The sequence below is a fragment of the Macrobrachium rosenbergii genome, chromosome 4, assembly GCF_040412425.1.
Source record: "Macrobrachium rosenbergii isolate ZJJX-2024 chromosome 4, ASM4041242v1, whole genome shotgun sequence".
NCBI lineage: Eukaryota > Metazoa > Arthropoda > Malacostraca > Decapoda > Palaemonidae > Macrobrachium > Macrobrachium rosenbergii.
In genome coordinates this window covers 35,341,677-35,358,936 of record NC_089744.1, presented here as the reverse complement: position 1 = coordinate 35,358,936, position 17,260 = coordinate 35,341,677, and the positions used below count along the sequence as shown (strand labels likewise).

The following is a 17,260-nucleotide window of genomic DNA, read 5'->3' as shown; positions in this document are numbered from 1 at the left end:
ACTAACCCATCACACTTAATACTTACCTTTCTCCCAGTCCCCTTTTTATATGGTGAAAGGTGCTCATGCCCCTGTGATCACTCAGTAAATGGGTTTCTGGTAGTTGTACTTTTGTATGCAATACTTCAGGAGTTGTGTTCAAGGGAACTGAAGAGTGTGAATTAAGGCTAGTTTGATTGGTGGGTTTTAATGAAAGATTTTGTCTTATTCTAAAACCTTCAATTCAAAATTTTTGTCATTGTTGCAAGTTACCTTGAACCATGTTTTTTAAATGTGCTTTTCACAGTTATTTCCAATATATATGAATGTAAGCAATGCTGCAAAATCATGTTTCTCTCTGTTTTTCATCTCGTGTCAGAAATGTGTGGGGAAATATATGTTATTTTTTTAATGGTATAACTTTGCCTGTTCTTTTTTTATTTATAGTACATGACTATTTTTCCTTTTATTGATTCTCATTATATTACAGTTGTTAGTACCAAAATTACAAAAATAATGATTAGTAACCTTGGATGTAACTACTGTAGACAGATCTTAAAAATAATGTTACCTCATTGTTTTTTGTAAATATATTGGTTGTTAGTAAGCAAATGTACCGGTAACTAGTTTCAGACTACTAAATAAGGGCTGCAGTAACTTTTTAGCAATATTACAAAGCACATGAATTGTATTGTTTCAGTCAACTTGTATACCCTTTCAGAGGCATTTAAATCATTTCTGCGCGCTTCTATTCGGAAAACAAAAACAGTAAAATATCTGAGTTGGGGATAAAGTATTGCAGACATTTTTAGAGAAAGAATAGTGTAAAAACCATCTGAATCTTCATCTGAAGTAGGTTTTAGGGTTTTAATTAATACATACAAACTTTTAACCGCACAGGGTTTACTCTCCTCCTAACTCATAGCTTCAGGTCACCAAAACTAAGAATGACTGGTGATGATGCAAGAAGTTGGTTTCTCCTCATGGCAGGGATATTCACCTATAAAAAACATAAGAACTCTTCTTTCACTGACTTATTTTACAGCTTTCCCATCACTCTGTTGTACAGTCCATGTGTAAAGTAGGAAGCTTGTATGTTTAAGACTTGAAAATTATGAATGATTGAAAATTATGAATGATTTTCTATCTTTCAGAAGAAAAAATGGAGGCTGATCTTTGGCTCCTCAATAGTTGTACAGTGAAAAACCCAGCAGAAGACCATTTTAGAAATGAGATTAAAACTGGTAGAGATTCTGGTAAAAAAGTTGTAGTAGCAGGTTGTGTACCACAAGGTAAGGCTTTAACTTAATTTTCATAATTGAGAGTTGCAGTTTTTTTGTTATTTTGTGGGTGATTAGCTGTGAGACATGTTCAGATAGTGAAGGCTGATGGTCATTTAACATTATTAAGCATATATAGAGTTGTAATAATGAGCAGAATTTAAGTAGATCAGGATTACTTAGTAATCCATTATTCTTTTGACAGGTGCTCCTCGTTCAGAATTTCTCCAGGGCTTAAGTGTGGTTGGAGTACAACAAATAGATCGTGTTGTTGAAGTAGTTGAAGAAACTCTGAAAGGTTTGTGAAATTGTCACGAGGCATCTGTAATGAACAGATACTCTATGTTTAAGCAAAGGTTCCTTAAAATATGGTTAGTGCTCCTAGATTTTTGTTAGTTTTAAGAGGAATTTGTAAGTTTTTCATCAGTGTAGATTTCTACCTGCTAATGAGAAAAATACAATAAGAAATTTAGAGAAGACTTTTTAATCTGAATACTGTTGAAAAAGCACTAATAATAATAATATAATAATAATAATAATAATAATAATAATAAATTAATAATTAATAATGGCCGCCGTGGCAGAGTGGTTTAGCTCATCGATGGACTGGTTAAGCAACATTGGGGCTGGTCAGTCGTTGGATGGGTGACTGCTCTCCTCGGCGTTAATTCCTTGGGAAAGGATGTTTCACATATTTCCCTCCGTCTACTCAGCTGTACTTATTCTCGATGGGGTAGGGTCCAGCTATAGGTTAAATAGCAAAACTCAGCAGTGATGGAAAGAAATGAAAGAATAAACAACAATGACGTAAGTGGGACCCATGGCAGCAGAGGAGCTTCGTCCGGCAGCCAGGTATACAACCCAGTCGACGGGGGGATCGGTCAGGTAATTGGAGGTCGTCATCCAACAACTGACCACCACAATGACAGTAACCAGCAACCAGAAACTGGAGCTGGAGAGGCAAACCAGAAGAAGAAATGGACAAGAAAAGAAAATATGGAAATGCTACATCAGAAGCAACCCAACAGAAAGAGGATACAGAAGAAGACTGGTCAACATCTGGAATGAGAGAAAAAACACCCTTCAAACAGAACAGAGGCTGGCAGACCAAATGAGGAACATAAAGAAAAGAACTGGCTCTCCACAACAGAAAGAGAGGAACTGAAAAGAGAAATAACACCCAGCAATGAAGGACAAGAAGACGAACTAAGAGACGATGAGACAGAAAACGACAGGAATGATGAGCTACCAAACAACGACACACAAGGAAACACCGAAGATGTAACAGAGAGGTCGGAATGGGTGGAAAAGATCAGACAATGGATGAAGCCAGATACAGAAAGAACAAAGATCCCCTCCATGAAAGCCTACAACATAAAGAAACTAAGGGGAAAAAACAAGTGAAGTTAATGAAATAATGAGACTAATCCACACCACCAGTATCACAGAAACAAATAACTTGGCATATGCAGGAGCAAGACTAGTAGTAGAACTCATGGGGATACAAATGCCAACACCACCATCACAACCAACCCAACAAAAACCAAAACAGCAACTGCCTTGGAAAAGGCGTCTGGAAAAAAAATCATGGTGATGAGATCTCACTTGAGTAAACTGAAAGAGATGTCAGAAAAGAGGCTAAGAAGCAAGAAAACAAGAAAGGAACTGAATGAGAAATACAAAGTACAGGAGAAGGGACTAAACAACACAATAGAAGATATAAAACAGAGGCTTAAAGCCAAAGCACATAAGATCCAACGGTACATGAACAGGAATAAAGGATACCAACAGAACAAACTCTTTGGAACCAACCAGAAAAGACTATAGGGTACACCCAACTAAGAGGGGAAGATAACCACCAGGAAATTCCTGAAGCCGAACCAAGTAAGAGACTCTGGGAAAACATATGGAGCAATCCGGTATCACACAACAAACATGCAACATGGCTCCAGGAAATCAAGGCAGAAGAAATGGGGAGAATAAAACAAAGATCCACCGAGATCACGACAGACACAGTCAGACACCAACTGAAGAAAATGCCCAACTGGAAAGCCCCAGGTCCTGATGAAGTCCATGGATACTGGCTCAAAAACTTCAAGCCCCTACACCCACGATTAGCAGCACAACTCCAGCATTGTATCAAAAACCACCATTTGCCTAAATGGATGACCTCAGGGAGAACATCCTTAGTACAGAAAGACAAGAACATGGGAAATATAGCAAGTAACTACCTGCCTACCAATAATGTGGAAGTTTCTAACAGGCATCATCAGTGAAAGGCTATACAAACACCATCCCCCATCAACAAGAAGGCTGCAGAAGGAAGAATAGTAAGAGAAGGAGAACCAACCTAAGCATGGCATGGATTGACTACAAGAAAGCCTTCGACAAGATACCGTACACATGGCTAATAGAATGCCTGAAAATATATGGGGCAGATGAAAACACCATCAGCTTCCTTAAAAATGCAGTGTGCAACTCGAATACAGTACTTACAAGCTCTGGGATAAGACTAGCAGAGGTTAACATCAGGAGAGGGATCTTTCAAGGCGACCCACTGTCCCCACTAATCTTCTTAGTAGCCAGGATTCCCATGACAAAAGTACAGCATAGGATGGATGCTGGGTACCAACTCAAGAAAGGAGGCAACAGAATTAACCATCTGATGTTCATGGACGACATCAAGCTATATGGTAAGAGCATCAAAGAAATAGATACCATGTTCATGGACGACATCAAGCTGTATGGTAAGAGCATCAAGGAAATAGATGCCCTAATCCAGGCAGTAAGGATTGTACCTGGGGACATCAGGATGGAGTTTGGAATAGGAAAATGCGCCGTGGTCAACATACAAAAAGGCAAAGTAGCAAGGACTGAAGGGACAAAGCTACCAGATGGGAATAGCATCAAAACATAGATGAGACAGGGTACAAATACCTGGGAAGGAGAGGATATAAAACACCAAGAGTTGAAGGACACAATCAGGAAAGAATATATGCAGAGACGTAAGGCGATACTCAAGTCAAAACTCAATGCCAGAAACATGATGAAAGCCATAAACGCATGGGCAGTACCAGTAATCAGATACAGCGCAGGAGTAGTGGAGTGGATGAAGGCTGAACTCCACAGCATAGACCAGAAAACTAGAAAACACAAGACTACACCCAAGAGCAAATACAGACAGACTATACATAACACGAAAGGAAGTGGGGAAAGGGCTACTAAGCATAAAGGACTGCGTCAACATCAAGAGCAGAGCACTGGGGCAATATCTGAAAACCAGTGAAGACGAGTGGCTAAGGAGTGCATGGGGAGAAGGACTGATAAAAGTAGATGAAGACCCAGAAATATACAGAGACAGGAGAATGAAAAATAGAACAAAGGAATGGCACAACAAACCAATGCAGAGGCAGTACATGAGACACAAAAGAACTGGCCAGCAATGAAACATGGCAGTGGCTACAGAGGGGAGAACTCAAGAAGGAAACAGAAGGAATACTAACGGCGGCACAAGATCAGGCCATAAGAACCAGATATGTCCAAAGAACAATAGATGGAAATAACATCTCACCCATGTGCAGGAAGTGCAATATGAAAGACGAGACCATAAACCACATAGCAAGCAAATATCCGGCGCTTGCACAGAACCAGTACAAAAAGAGGCATGATTCAGTAGCAAAAGCCCTCCACTGGAGCCTGTGCAAGAAACACCAGCTAGCTTGCAGTAATAAGTGGTATGAACACCAACCTGAGGGAGAGATAGAAAACGATCAAGCAAGGATCCTCTGAGACTACAGTATCAGAACAGATAGGGTGATACGTGCCAGTAGACCAGACGTGACATTGATTGACAAAATCAGGAAGAAAGTATCACTCATGGATGTCACAATACCATGGGACACCAGAGTAGATGAGAAAGAAGAGAAAAATTGATAAGAAGCAAGACCTGAAAATCAAAATAAGAAGGATATGGAATATGCCAGTAGAAATTGTACCTGTAATAGGAACACTAGGCACGATCCCAAGATCCCTGAAAAGGAATCTGGAAAAACTAGATGCCGAAGTAGCTCCAGGACTCATGCAGAAAAGTGTGCTACTTGAAACAGTGCACATAGTGAGAAAAGTGATGGCCCCCTAAGGAGTTAGGATGCAACCTGGAACCCCTCACTGTAAAAACCACCCAGTCGAATAGAATGACTGTGATAGACAAAAAAATAATAATAATAATAATAATAATAATAATAATAATAATGACATTCAACATTTTCTGCTCACCAACTGTCATACCTTAGTTAGAAGTTTAGACTTACCTTGGGCTTCTTGCTAAATGTATTACCATAATTAACCTATTAAATGACTATGTCATGCAGTGCAGGAGTAGTAAGTTAAGTAAAGTACTAAACAGAAATAATTTTACCCAGATGGGACAACCGCAGGATTATATAATTCAGAAATTTAAAGAAAAAAGTTGCTGAGATCATATAACCAGTCAGAGGGATATATAGACTTTATGTATGGAAAACTGAATCTTGTACAGTATAAGTTATCAGTTGTTTATTGGTCAGCTGCAAAACAATGGTTAGGTTTTCACTTCTCTGAGCTTATTTTGAAGTGGCGATACTACCAAATCTAAAGGTTCAAGGCTTGATTGTGTTTTGAAGATCATTTTATGAATAAAGTTGCCGATATTGTGTCAGATAGTCTAAGACCTCAAAAATTTAGTGGCTTTGAGTATTTGATGAGAAGAGGAGAGAAGTGCATTGTCAGACAATAATAAAATGCTACACAATAGAAAGAATGGTCATAGATGACCTAAACTAGGTAGAAATTCAGGCATAAAATGGCATAAGATCCAAGAGAATATAAAGAACTCATTATACACATTAAAAAAGAAAACCTGTTGACAGATGTATAACCAAAGGCATACAGCTTAACTCTTTGTGAGCAGTCGTCATCAAATGACGACTACTTATAGCTTTAGGGTAAATTCCGGGTATCGTCCTCTGACGATCAGTTTGTTGGGAAAAGTGTTCAGATTACTTCCATTGACAGTAAATGACTCATGGCAACTCCTACGGCAACTATAATAGCTAATCGGTACAGGAGAGAAAGAACAGTTTGCCTTGAGATGTCGAAGGGGATTGCTGTCCACCATTCCCATCTAAGGATGTGTCGTAAATATTTTACAATAAATATACTCAGAATTTGTTACTGATTGTAGTTCTTATCTGTTGCGATATTGTGTGAGCTGTAATTGTAATATACAAAATAAAATTAAAAAATCATTAGAAAAAACATGTAAAACTTGGTAAAATTAGCATATTTTTTATGACTGTCTTGGTAAAGTGGCTTCATACAGGGTTGAAAATATTTACTTTTAACTTCCCGTGGAAGGTACAGAAATATTTTAGAATTTTTTTTCTTATACCGTGTGCATATGCATACCTTCCTCTTTCCATTGATGTGTTTTTTTTTAAATTGGCCATCCTTAAATTTAGCCTGGTGTCGGGGTGTGGTTAATATATATTTTAGGCCGGACTATGAGGATTAAGAGCTTGTTTATGTATGAAAAGTCTACAAAATTTAAAAGTTTGTTTCCTGTGTTTAAACTTGATTTGTATTTAATACTGTACTGGTATTGTTTTGCCAAATATTGCAAACAACCAGTGTAAGCATCTCATTGACCATCAAATAGCCTCTTGCGAAGGTTAATTTTTTAATTTTCAAAGTTCCTCTTTTATTTTTTGCTGAATTTTCAGGTAATTCTGTAAGGCTTCTTGGACAGAAGAAACAGGGTGGAAAGAAGCAAGGTGGGGCATCTCTTCTTTTACCCAAAGTTAGAAGAAATCCTCTGATTGAAATTATATCAATAAACACAGGTTGTTTGAATCAATGTACGTACTGCAAGACCAAGCATGCAAGAGGAGAACTTGGATCCTATCCAATTGGTAAGTTAGTTTTTGGTGTATTCAAAGTTCAAACCCCTTGTTTTATATTTACCATATTGCCAGCATAGTGAAATGATATCCAAGATCGTAGTCATCAATAGGTAAAAATAATATACAGTATTGCTGTCTACTATATCCTTCCACTCATGAAGAGACCTCTCTGGTGTGGCATTTAAAGATCTGCCCTGTTGCCAGTTTCACAAAACGACAACTTGACACTTGTGTGACAGACTTTTGAATGTCTTTGAGACAAACCCTGAGGCTATAATTATAAGATTACTGTATAGGGGTTGTTTTTCGTTTCCAGGTATTTTAATCTTCCTATTCCGCCCTGCTTAGGATTTGTCTTCACTCCATTTCTTCTCCACAGCTTATGCACAATAACATATTTTTCCTATTTTTTACAAAGATTTACCGTTCTGTGTATAGCCCATTTATTAATATTTAACATTTCTGCCTAGACAAGAAACATCATACAGTATTTACATCTAAGTAACTGCAGGGGTAAGCTGTTTGTATAATGAATTGGCGCTCTCTCTAAGATCCTGTGTGCTTATACGATTGTTTATTTTCTCACTCGTCCAACTTACTCATTGTTATGCTTTATTTCATATGTCCTTGCTTACTAATTTATTCTTTACCTATGATATTAAGAAATCAAGATATTTGTAGAAAGGGAAAATGCCTCCAAACATACCGTGACCACTGAAAGTGGCCCCTGGAGACAGCCGTAAGCTGCTTGTCCGTGGATTTAAATGCGCCTGGAGCTGTTTGAAATATTGGCAACAGTGCCAAAGTGAAATGCCATGTTGATAGAAAATCTGATTCTGTTTCTTGTTATTACATAAAAAAAACTTTATCAATCGTGAACCTGTGTAATTGACTTAGAATTCTGTGTAATGAAAAAGATGATATTTGATCTCTGTAATGGGGAGAAATGGCGTTATCTCATTGTTTTTATTATAGATTTGGCAGATATGGAGAGATTAAATACATGTGGAGCAGACCCAAAAAGCCACACCGGAGAGCTCGTCTCATTTGAGTTTTAGTATAAAGGGCTACTCATACCACATCACATGTATCATATGTCATTGCTGCTTTTGCTTTGAAATCATGTTAACCCTTAAACGCTGACTGGACGTATCATACGTCGACTAAAATTGTCTGTTGGGTGCCGAGTGGACGTACCGTGACGCTGACTACAAAAATTTCAACCTTCGTCAACTTTTTGACTCGACCGAAATGGTCGAAAAACGCAATTGTAAGCTAAAACTCTTACATTCTAGTAATATTCAATAATTTACCTTCATTTTGCAAAAAATTGGAATTCTCTAGCACAATATTTCGATTTATGGTGAATTTTTGAAAAAAAATTTCCTTACGCCTGCGCGGTAACTCGGCCGAAAATTTAAGAAATTCTCTCGTCATTTTGTCGTAAGTTTTGCACTGTTTTATATTAGCCGTTACATAAAGTTTTATATATGAAAATGTGCGCAATTTCATGTAAAATACAGCAACATACAACCCATGGTTGTAGCTTTTATCAGTTTGGAAATATTTTCATATAAACCACGATAACTGCCAAAATTTCAACCTTCAGTCAACTTTGACTCGACCGAAATGGTAAAAAAACGCAATTTTAAGCTAAAACTCTTAAATTCTAGTAATATTCAATCATTTACCTTCATTTTGCAACAAATTGGAAGTCTTTAGCACAATATTTCGATTTATGGTGAATTTTTGAAAAAAACTTTTTCCTTACGTCCGCGCCAGAAATTCTTTCATCACGTTGTCGTAATGTTTGCACCGTTTTATATTAGTCGTTACATAAAGTTTTATATATGGAAATGTGCGCAACTTCATGTAGAATACAACAGAAAATAACTCATGGTTGTAGCTTTTATCAGTTTTGAAATATTTTCATATAAATCACGATAACTGCCAAAATTTCAACCTTCGGTCAACTTTAAAGCGACCGAAATGGTAAAAAAACGCAGTTATAAGCTAAAACTCTTACATTCTAGTAATATTCAATCATGTACCTTCATTTTGCAACAAACTGGAAGTCTCTAGCACAATATTTCGATTTATGGTGAATTTCTAAAAAAAAAAAACTTTTTCCTTACGTCTGCGCTCGGTAACTCGGCCAAACATCTCAGAAATTCTTTCGTCATGTTGTCGTAATGTTTGCATCGTTTTATATTAGTCGTTACATAAACTTTTATATATGAAAATGTGTGCAATTTCATGTAGAATACAACAGAAAATAGCTCATGGTTGTAGCTTTTATCAGTTTTGAAATATTTTCACATAAATCACGATAACTGCCAAAATTTCAACCTTCGGTCAACTTTAACTCGACCGAAATGGTCGAAAAACGCAATTGTAAGCTAAAACTCTTACATTCTAGTAATATTCAATCATTTACCTTCTTTTTGCAATAAATTGGAAGTCTCTAGCACAATATTTCGATTTATGGTGAATTTTTGAAAAAAACATTTTCCTTACGTCCGCGCGGTAACTCGGCCAAACATCTCAGAAATTCTTTCGTCAAGTTGTCGTAATGTTTGCACCGTTTTATATTAGTCGTTACATAAACTTTTATGTATGAAAATGTGCGCAATTTCATGTACAATACAACAGAAAATAACTCAAGGTTGTAGCTGTTATCAGTTTTGAAAAATTTTCATATAAATCACGATAAATAGAAAAAATTCTACTTTCGGTCAACTTTAACTCGTCTGAAATGGTCGAAAACTGCAATTGTAAGCTAAAACACTTACATTCTAGTAATATTCAATCAATTAGCTTCATTTTTCAACAAACGGGAAGTCTCTAGCACAATATTTCGATTTATGGTGAATTTTTGAAAAAAACATCTTTTTACGTCCGCTCGTTACGAATTCATGCATCATTTTGTGATAATATTTTCTCTGTGTTGCTTTGATCGTTTTACAATTTGTTATATACCAAAATCATCACAATTTAGTGTACAATACAAAGAAAAAAAAATAACCCGTTAGCTTTAACCGATTTGCTCACAGCGCGATTTGTATAAAATTATATATGAAAATTTTTTTTGCGCTGTCATATATTTCAATATTTATATATGATAATGATATTTTTTTTCATTTCTGATGGTTGCATACTAAATTTCAGGCAATGACAAAAAAGGAGCGAAAAATGAAATCTTAATCTTAAAAACTAAGCGTGCTGTGATTTTTTGAAAAAAAAAAACTTTTTTTCCGCTTCGGCGCTAACTCCCGAACGCCGCCTGCATACGGGAGACGTTTTTGTAAATAGAGGCTCAACGTTTAAGGGTTAATGTGTAAGCTTTCTAGTTCAGCACACTTAATCATTTTGATTTTGCATCTCATTTGAAGTTAGTATTGTAATACATTAGTATTGTAATACATTATGGATTGTCCCTGACTTACGACAAGCTTGACTCATCCATTTTCTGTGTCGTAAAATACTATGTTGAATATGTATTACAAAGGATAATCATGAAACAATGCACAACAAACCCAAATATTACAGTGTTGTTTGCTTTGTAGTGACTTGGCTGATTTAGTCTAGCAAGACCTCATTAGCCTAGCAAAAGTGTGTTTTTGCTACTTAAATCTTTGGGTATATTTCATATTTGTTATTCTCTTTTCATATGATCTGTTGTTTCTGACTAGTAATTATTGTGATATATTGAAAAATCAATAGCTTCTAAACATCATGGTGTGAAAATATCTCATTGGATTGAGATTAGTTTTTGATACCTGTTGTATATGAGGAGTTCATTATCTAAATGATGGTACTATATCAAGAAAGCCAAAGAAAAACTTTGTGACTATATTAAGTGTATGGAAAACCAATCAGGGGGTACACCTATAAAGATTCAAAGTCAGAAGCAAGTTTTAAGCCATGAAAACACACAGCACTGCTGTTTACAAGTGGAGTTGGTGTGCATAGTATTGCGTAGCTTAAATCTTTGAAGCTTTGTGTCATAGATTTTAAGGCTACCTCTTTTGGTAAATTTCATCAAAAATGCTTCAGGCCTTTCCATTTTGCATTAAAATATAAAATGAGAAAGGATAGAGAGAGAGGGAAGTTGTGTGTGTTTGTATGGTACAGATATGTAGAGGAGTTTCTTAGCACTGTATTGGAATTCTCTCTCTCTCTCTCTCTCTCTCTCTCTCTCTCTCTCTCTCTCTCTCTCTCTCTCTCTCTCATGGAAATGTTGTAGATAATATAAGATAAATAAAAATAAGAAAAAAAGTTTGGGCACTCACTGATTGCTTCCTCATTTTGTGCTCCAGCCATGACAGTGATGGTGACAACACACTGACTGCTTCCTCATTTGTGCTCCAGCCATGACAGTGATGGTGACAACAATGATGTAAATGTACATTGCCTGCACATATGAAAAGATGAATCAGGATGTAGGCACTGTGAAGGCACTTTGATCATCTTTTTACTTGTTAGTATGGTGTGTGCAGTAAGAATTTCATTTGCTGATTTATTTCACTGTGGCTAACCTAGCGCTACTGGGGTCTGACTTTATTACTGTGGTTCATATATTAATATTAAAGCCAATAAGAGGCACACCACACTGATGACCAAGCAAAGGAATTGTAGAAATACCAATAACTGTACCTCCTTGTTAGTAAATAAATCATACCATATAATGCTGGGTAAGGGAGAATAGAAAGTGATAAGAAAAGATGTCAAACTTTTTTTATTGAATAATTTGTCTTTACACTTATATATGTGTTTTAAAACTAGTGAATGGCTATCAAAATAATTTGGCAAGTGTATACCTTGATGACTTTTAAGTGCAGTAGGATGATGTAGTGAGATCAGTAGTTCTTTGATAAAATTTTATAAGCAGTTTTACCATTCATTGGCAGATACATTCATAGTGGATGGTCCCTCACTAAAATATTTTCCATAATTTTCTGTATAATACTAATGCAAGCCTATTCTAAAATAATAATAGCAAGAAGTTACTGGTTTGCTCTCCAACTTTTTGTACATGTGATCCCAGCTTGTCCATTCCTTGTGCAGTATCTTGCAAGGTTGTCTTTGGCACTTAATACTTGGTACGTAGTACTTGAGCACATGGTACTTGATAATAACAGATCAAAACCACCCTCTATCAAGGAGGCCTAAAATCTAATTTGGTTTTTAGGGATAAGACTTTTCTTCTGCTACTTTGAAGGCAGCAGTGCCACCAAAATACAGCATAAAAACATACCCGAAACAGGATCCATATTAGCAACAGGACAAGTGGTGTCTGCTTTAATTGAGGGTTTGAACATGGTAGAATCATCATGTTCTTCATCTAAATTCCTCCGTAGGGGGGTAGTGCCGTCAGTGCACCTCAGGTGGTGCACTGTAGGCATTGCTTAAGGGTCTTTGCCCCATCTCTTCATCCCCTAGCTGTAACCTCTTTCATTTTTGCTGTACCTCTGTTCTTATTTCATCTGACTTTCCACCCTCTAACAATTGTTTTATAGTACAACTGCGAGGCTTTCCTTCTGGTACACCTGTCAGAGCTGCTTGCTGTTAATTTTTGTTTCAGCACTGAATTACTTCATAGGTCCCAGCACTGGCCTGTGGCCTAAATTCTATATTCTATTCTCTATTCTGTTCATCTTAATCCTCCTATCATGCATTATGGCACCCTTCATGATGTATTTGTATGGTACTCACCAGGATGTCTCACATACATATTTAGCAAATATTACAATTGCACACCATGGACCTGCAAATGCCTTAATTATACTGTCTTCATCAAGGGTTTTTCTTATAAGTACAAATCCATGTTGCTTGCAGATTTATGGGTTCTTTGCCAATACTGTATACCCCAGGGACTCTGTATTGGATCTTTTAGGTGCTAAACCTGCTGTTTCTGGGCTGTTCAGCAGCTTGTTGTGTCGTGCCTAAATTGCTGTTTGGGATTTTGGGATAATTATAAGCAATGTTTAAGGTAAAACTAATTTGATTAAAAAAAAAAATTATTTCTCAAATCACATACAATCCCATTACTTTTACCAGTATTACAAAATGTTCATCCTCCAACCCCACTGGTTTCATACAGGTAAGAGTCCTTAGTACAGTACTGTACATAAAAAAAAAGTAGTTAACTTCTAGGAAACCAGAGATCTTTCCTTATGTGTGGGGCTACCTGTGCTCTTAATCTGTTAAACAAAAGGCCAAAGACCTTGAATTTTTAAAAAGTACATATAAAATAATTGATAAGAGTTTTAGGAGTTAAGAATTAAAAATTAAAAAGAAAAAAAAATATAAATAGACAATTTTTTTCTAAGGGTTTTACATTCATAAGGAAAAAGATGATATATCAAAAGAAAATTTTTTTTGTAAGTGCAAGCAAAATTACTTATCTAGCTCACCCCCCCCCTCATTATTGTTCTTGTTTTTTGCTGAAACTGAAGATGAAGGAAGGTATAAGCATCAAAGGTATTGGGGAACTTTTGGAAAAGGTATAATGAAATACTGCTCATGGATTTTTCACTTTATATGCATACATATCAGAAAGACTGTGTTTAAGATATACATATTATAAATGCAGCCTTGGCTCAGATTGTTTATATTTTATTTTTAAGGTTTTACTGTATGATTTCAGAGGAAATAGTAGCTAGAGCACAACAGTCTTTCAACGAAGGTGTTTGTGAAGTTTGGCTCACTTCTGAAGACACTGGTGCTTATGGGAGAGACATAGGTGTCACGCTGCCTGAATTGTTATGGAAATTAGTTGATGTTATACCAGATGGTTGTCGGTTACGGTTGGGCATGACAAATCCTCCCTATATATTAGACCATTTGGAGGTAAGTGATGGTTCTTTTTGTATACCACTTTCATTTATTATTATTTTGTCCCATTACAACCCCATTAATCATAAATATGCCTATACTGTACTTGTGTTTGCATCCCAACTGTTCCTAGGTTTGCCATGTTATTGTCTCTGAAGACTGAAGAGGATAATATCATCATGCATATGATCTAGGGATACCTAGGTATATCACAGTCATTTTCTTCACATTTTGTGACCATGCATTGCAATAATCAGCTCTGCTTATTGTTGGCCTGGTGTTTACTTCACTGAGAACTACTATCCCAGTGCTTATCACGAGTTCATTTTCCATTTTTTCTTAGTCATTTATATTTATTGTATCCATTTTTCTTTGAAGTGCTCTCAGGAAGTGATAAGCGTGAATTCACTGTTAGCAGGTACCTCCAGCTGCTGGTACAACTCCTGGATCTTTGACTTCAGGAGGCTGTGCACAGGGTTTCTGGAGTGTTTGGCAAAGTTTCTAGAAGAACCTTTGGTTGTGATGGTTCTCAGGAAGGATTCTTGGTACCTTTTGTTATATATCCACCCATATCAACTTCCCAATATCCTTCTCTCCTCACTCTCTTCACGCAGAGAAGTTCTGAGTTGGGAAGGGTAGATCCGACTGTTGTTATGCAATGAGGCCATTGAGCCATTTTTAGTCTAGTCACCAAGGTTTTACCTTCAATTTTTCTTGTTCCCAAGACCTCAGGTTGGGAGCTGGAGGCCAGTATTGGAGATTTCCAGTCTCAGATTTATTCATATTAATCCTTTTTGGATGAATTAATTCAGTTTGCTCCTGGTGGCCTTCCGGAAGGGCAAAGGATGATTTCTTTTGACAGTTGTAGGACACGTACATCCATGTCCCAGTACATCTCCAGTCGAAGTAGTATATACACTTTCTCTTCTAAGGGAAGGTATTCCAATTCTAAGCTCTGTCTTTTGGTCCGAGTACAGCACCACAAGTATTCTCCTGTGTCTTGGCATCTTTAGCAGAATGGAGTCATCTGCTTGATATCAGAGTTCTCTTATATTTAGACAATGGGTTCGTTTTCACCAATTCATTTCTGGTGATCTCGAAGGTGAAGGATTCTCTTTTATGTCTATCCTCAGGTGGGGCATTTTGTTCGATGTTGACAAATACAGTACATGTTTTTCTGATCCAGTTAATTGTTTATCTGGAGATGAAGATCGCCTCTCTCTTTTCAGGGTTTTTCGGACAGAGAGATGGATAGGTACTTTTCTACCCCTTTTGAGAACTTTCATGTGTTGGCCTGTAAACCTCAAAAATCTTTACACTGCCCTCAGATGTCTCATAGGCAGATTGGGGGGCCATGCTGAGAAACATATGATGTCAAGGAGTTCGGCGGTAAACAATCCAGTTTGGAATGGTCTTGTGCAAGCGGAACATCTAGCCAAGAGACAATATGATCGCAGTCTTTTCCAACAATTCAACCTCTCGATTCTTACATAAGAAGACAAGGAGTCACAGATCTAGAGATCTGATCAGGCTAGCAAAGAAACCTCCATCTCCTTTAGACAGAGTCCAAGAACATCATTCCTTTATCTCATTTTATCCTAGGAAGAAATATTACCATCAAAGACCAACTCAGCAAGAAAGGACAAGGTCCTCTGTCAGATGGTCTCCTCTTCCTCAGGTTTGCCAGAAATTGTGGAACTTTTGGGGAGACCCTAACACCAATCTGTTCATGACTGCCCAAAATGCAACACTACCAGTTTACTGCCCCCATGCCAGGATCCTCAGGCATGGTAAGTTGATGCCTTTCTTCAAGAATGGTTGAATCTAGACCTTAATGCTTTTCCTGTGTTTGCTGTTTTGAGTAAGTACTCATCAAATTGCGAGCTTTGCAGAACACAAGGATGGTTTTGATAGCTCATTGGTGGCCCCAAAGAGAATGGTTTCCCGGACTTTCTTTCTTGGCGGTAGATGTTTCTCATCTTTTTCTGTTCAGGAACGATCTTTTTAGACAGTTAGTTGAGAAGATTCCATTAAACCTCCACATGCTTCATCTGAGTGCATGGAGATTGTCAATCGTCTGTTACACCCTAAGGGCATTTCTCAAGTGGCCAAGAAAGTAATCCTAAGTCTAGAAGGCCCTCCGCTGTTAGACTGTATCAATAACATTTGTCAGTTTATTGATCTTGGTGCTTGTCCAGAGGGATATCCAGCACCTGGAACACTATAGATATCCTGATTTAAGTCTTGCCAGTATTTCAGGTACACAAAGCAGTTTCCTGTCACAGCAATCAAAGGATGCCACTTTTCATTATCTTGAGTTCTGCATCATGCTGACCGGAATACCGCTCACGATTTAAATTTTGAAGAGGCTTTCAATCTCTTATGCTGGAAGTTTCAAATCTTCCTGTCATGGTTTATGATGAAATTTGGACATGGTCCTTAAGATTTTAACATTACCTTAGTTAGAGTGTTTTGATAAAGCATCGCTTAAGAAATTTTAAGACACCTTTCCTTTTAGCTCTTGCTGTGGCAAAGTGTATTATAATGAGCTTCAACCCCTTTCTTGTATGTGGGCTTTGTCCTAGTAGCAACCTCTCTCTTTTTCTGTCATTGCTTAGGGAAAAGATAAAGTGAAAGCCCTTCCCAGTTTTGTGACAGTACCTGATTCAACTGGTTTGGTAGGCAATGAAGAAGTGGGTTTGTTATGTCCAGTTAGAAGTTAAAGGGTTTACCTGGATAGACTTAAACCTTTAAGAGGAGGATTTAAGAATTTATACTGTTGAGTTAGGAGGTCAAACACTCCTGTGTCCAAGAATGCTCGAGTCAATGCACAGAGTTGATTCCTGAGTTTTTACATTTTTTGAAAATAAGCCTATGGCTTCTGTACTGGAAGCACATCTTTTTATTTCTTTTTCACTAGAGAAGGTTGTCAGTGCCACTCAGAGGAAATGTTACTGTTATTGCCTTATATTATTTGTGATAAGTTCAAATTTAGTATGAGATGTGTGAAGCTGTTAGTCCTATCATTGTGGCGGGAACACTTTCTCCTGAACCAAATAGGATAGTAACCTTGCTTTCTATCTTATCATTAATTGTTAGGTAATCATGACGTTGAATTTTTGGAGCATGGACGTACACATTGGTGTATAGGAGTGCACCTTCAAATATGGTATGGACTGCCAGTTATGGGCTTTCGACTCAGGCACAGGAGTTGCTAGCACTGTG

General features: G+C 37.2%; 1 protein-coding gene across 2 annotated transcripts in view; it reads left to right on the top strand.

Moving 5' to 3' along the window:
* LOC136832678 (threonylcarbamoyladenosine tRNA methylthiotransferase) overlaps positions 1 to 17,260 on the top strand; it is a 49,339-nt gene that overhangs the window by 16,164 nt on the left and 15,915 nt on the right. For both annotated transcript variants that reach the window (XM_067094044.1, XM_067094055.1), the window contains exons 5-8: positions 1,134 to 1,271; positions 1,465 to 1,557; positions 7,019 to 7,207; positions 13,848 to 14,050. In XM_067094044.1, coding sequence (XP_066950145.1) covers positions 1,134 to 1,271; positions 1,465 to 1,557; positions 7,019 to 7,207; positions 13,848 to 14,050 — 623 coding nt within the window. The remainder of the gene's footprint in view (positions 1 to 1,133; positions 1,272 to 1,464; positions 1,558 to 7,018; positions 7,208 to 13,847; positions 14,051 to 17,260) is intronic.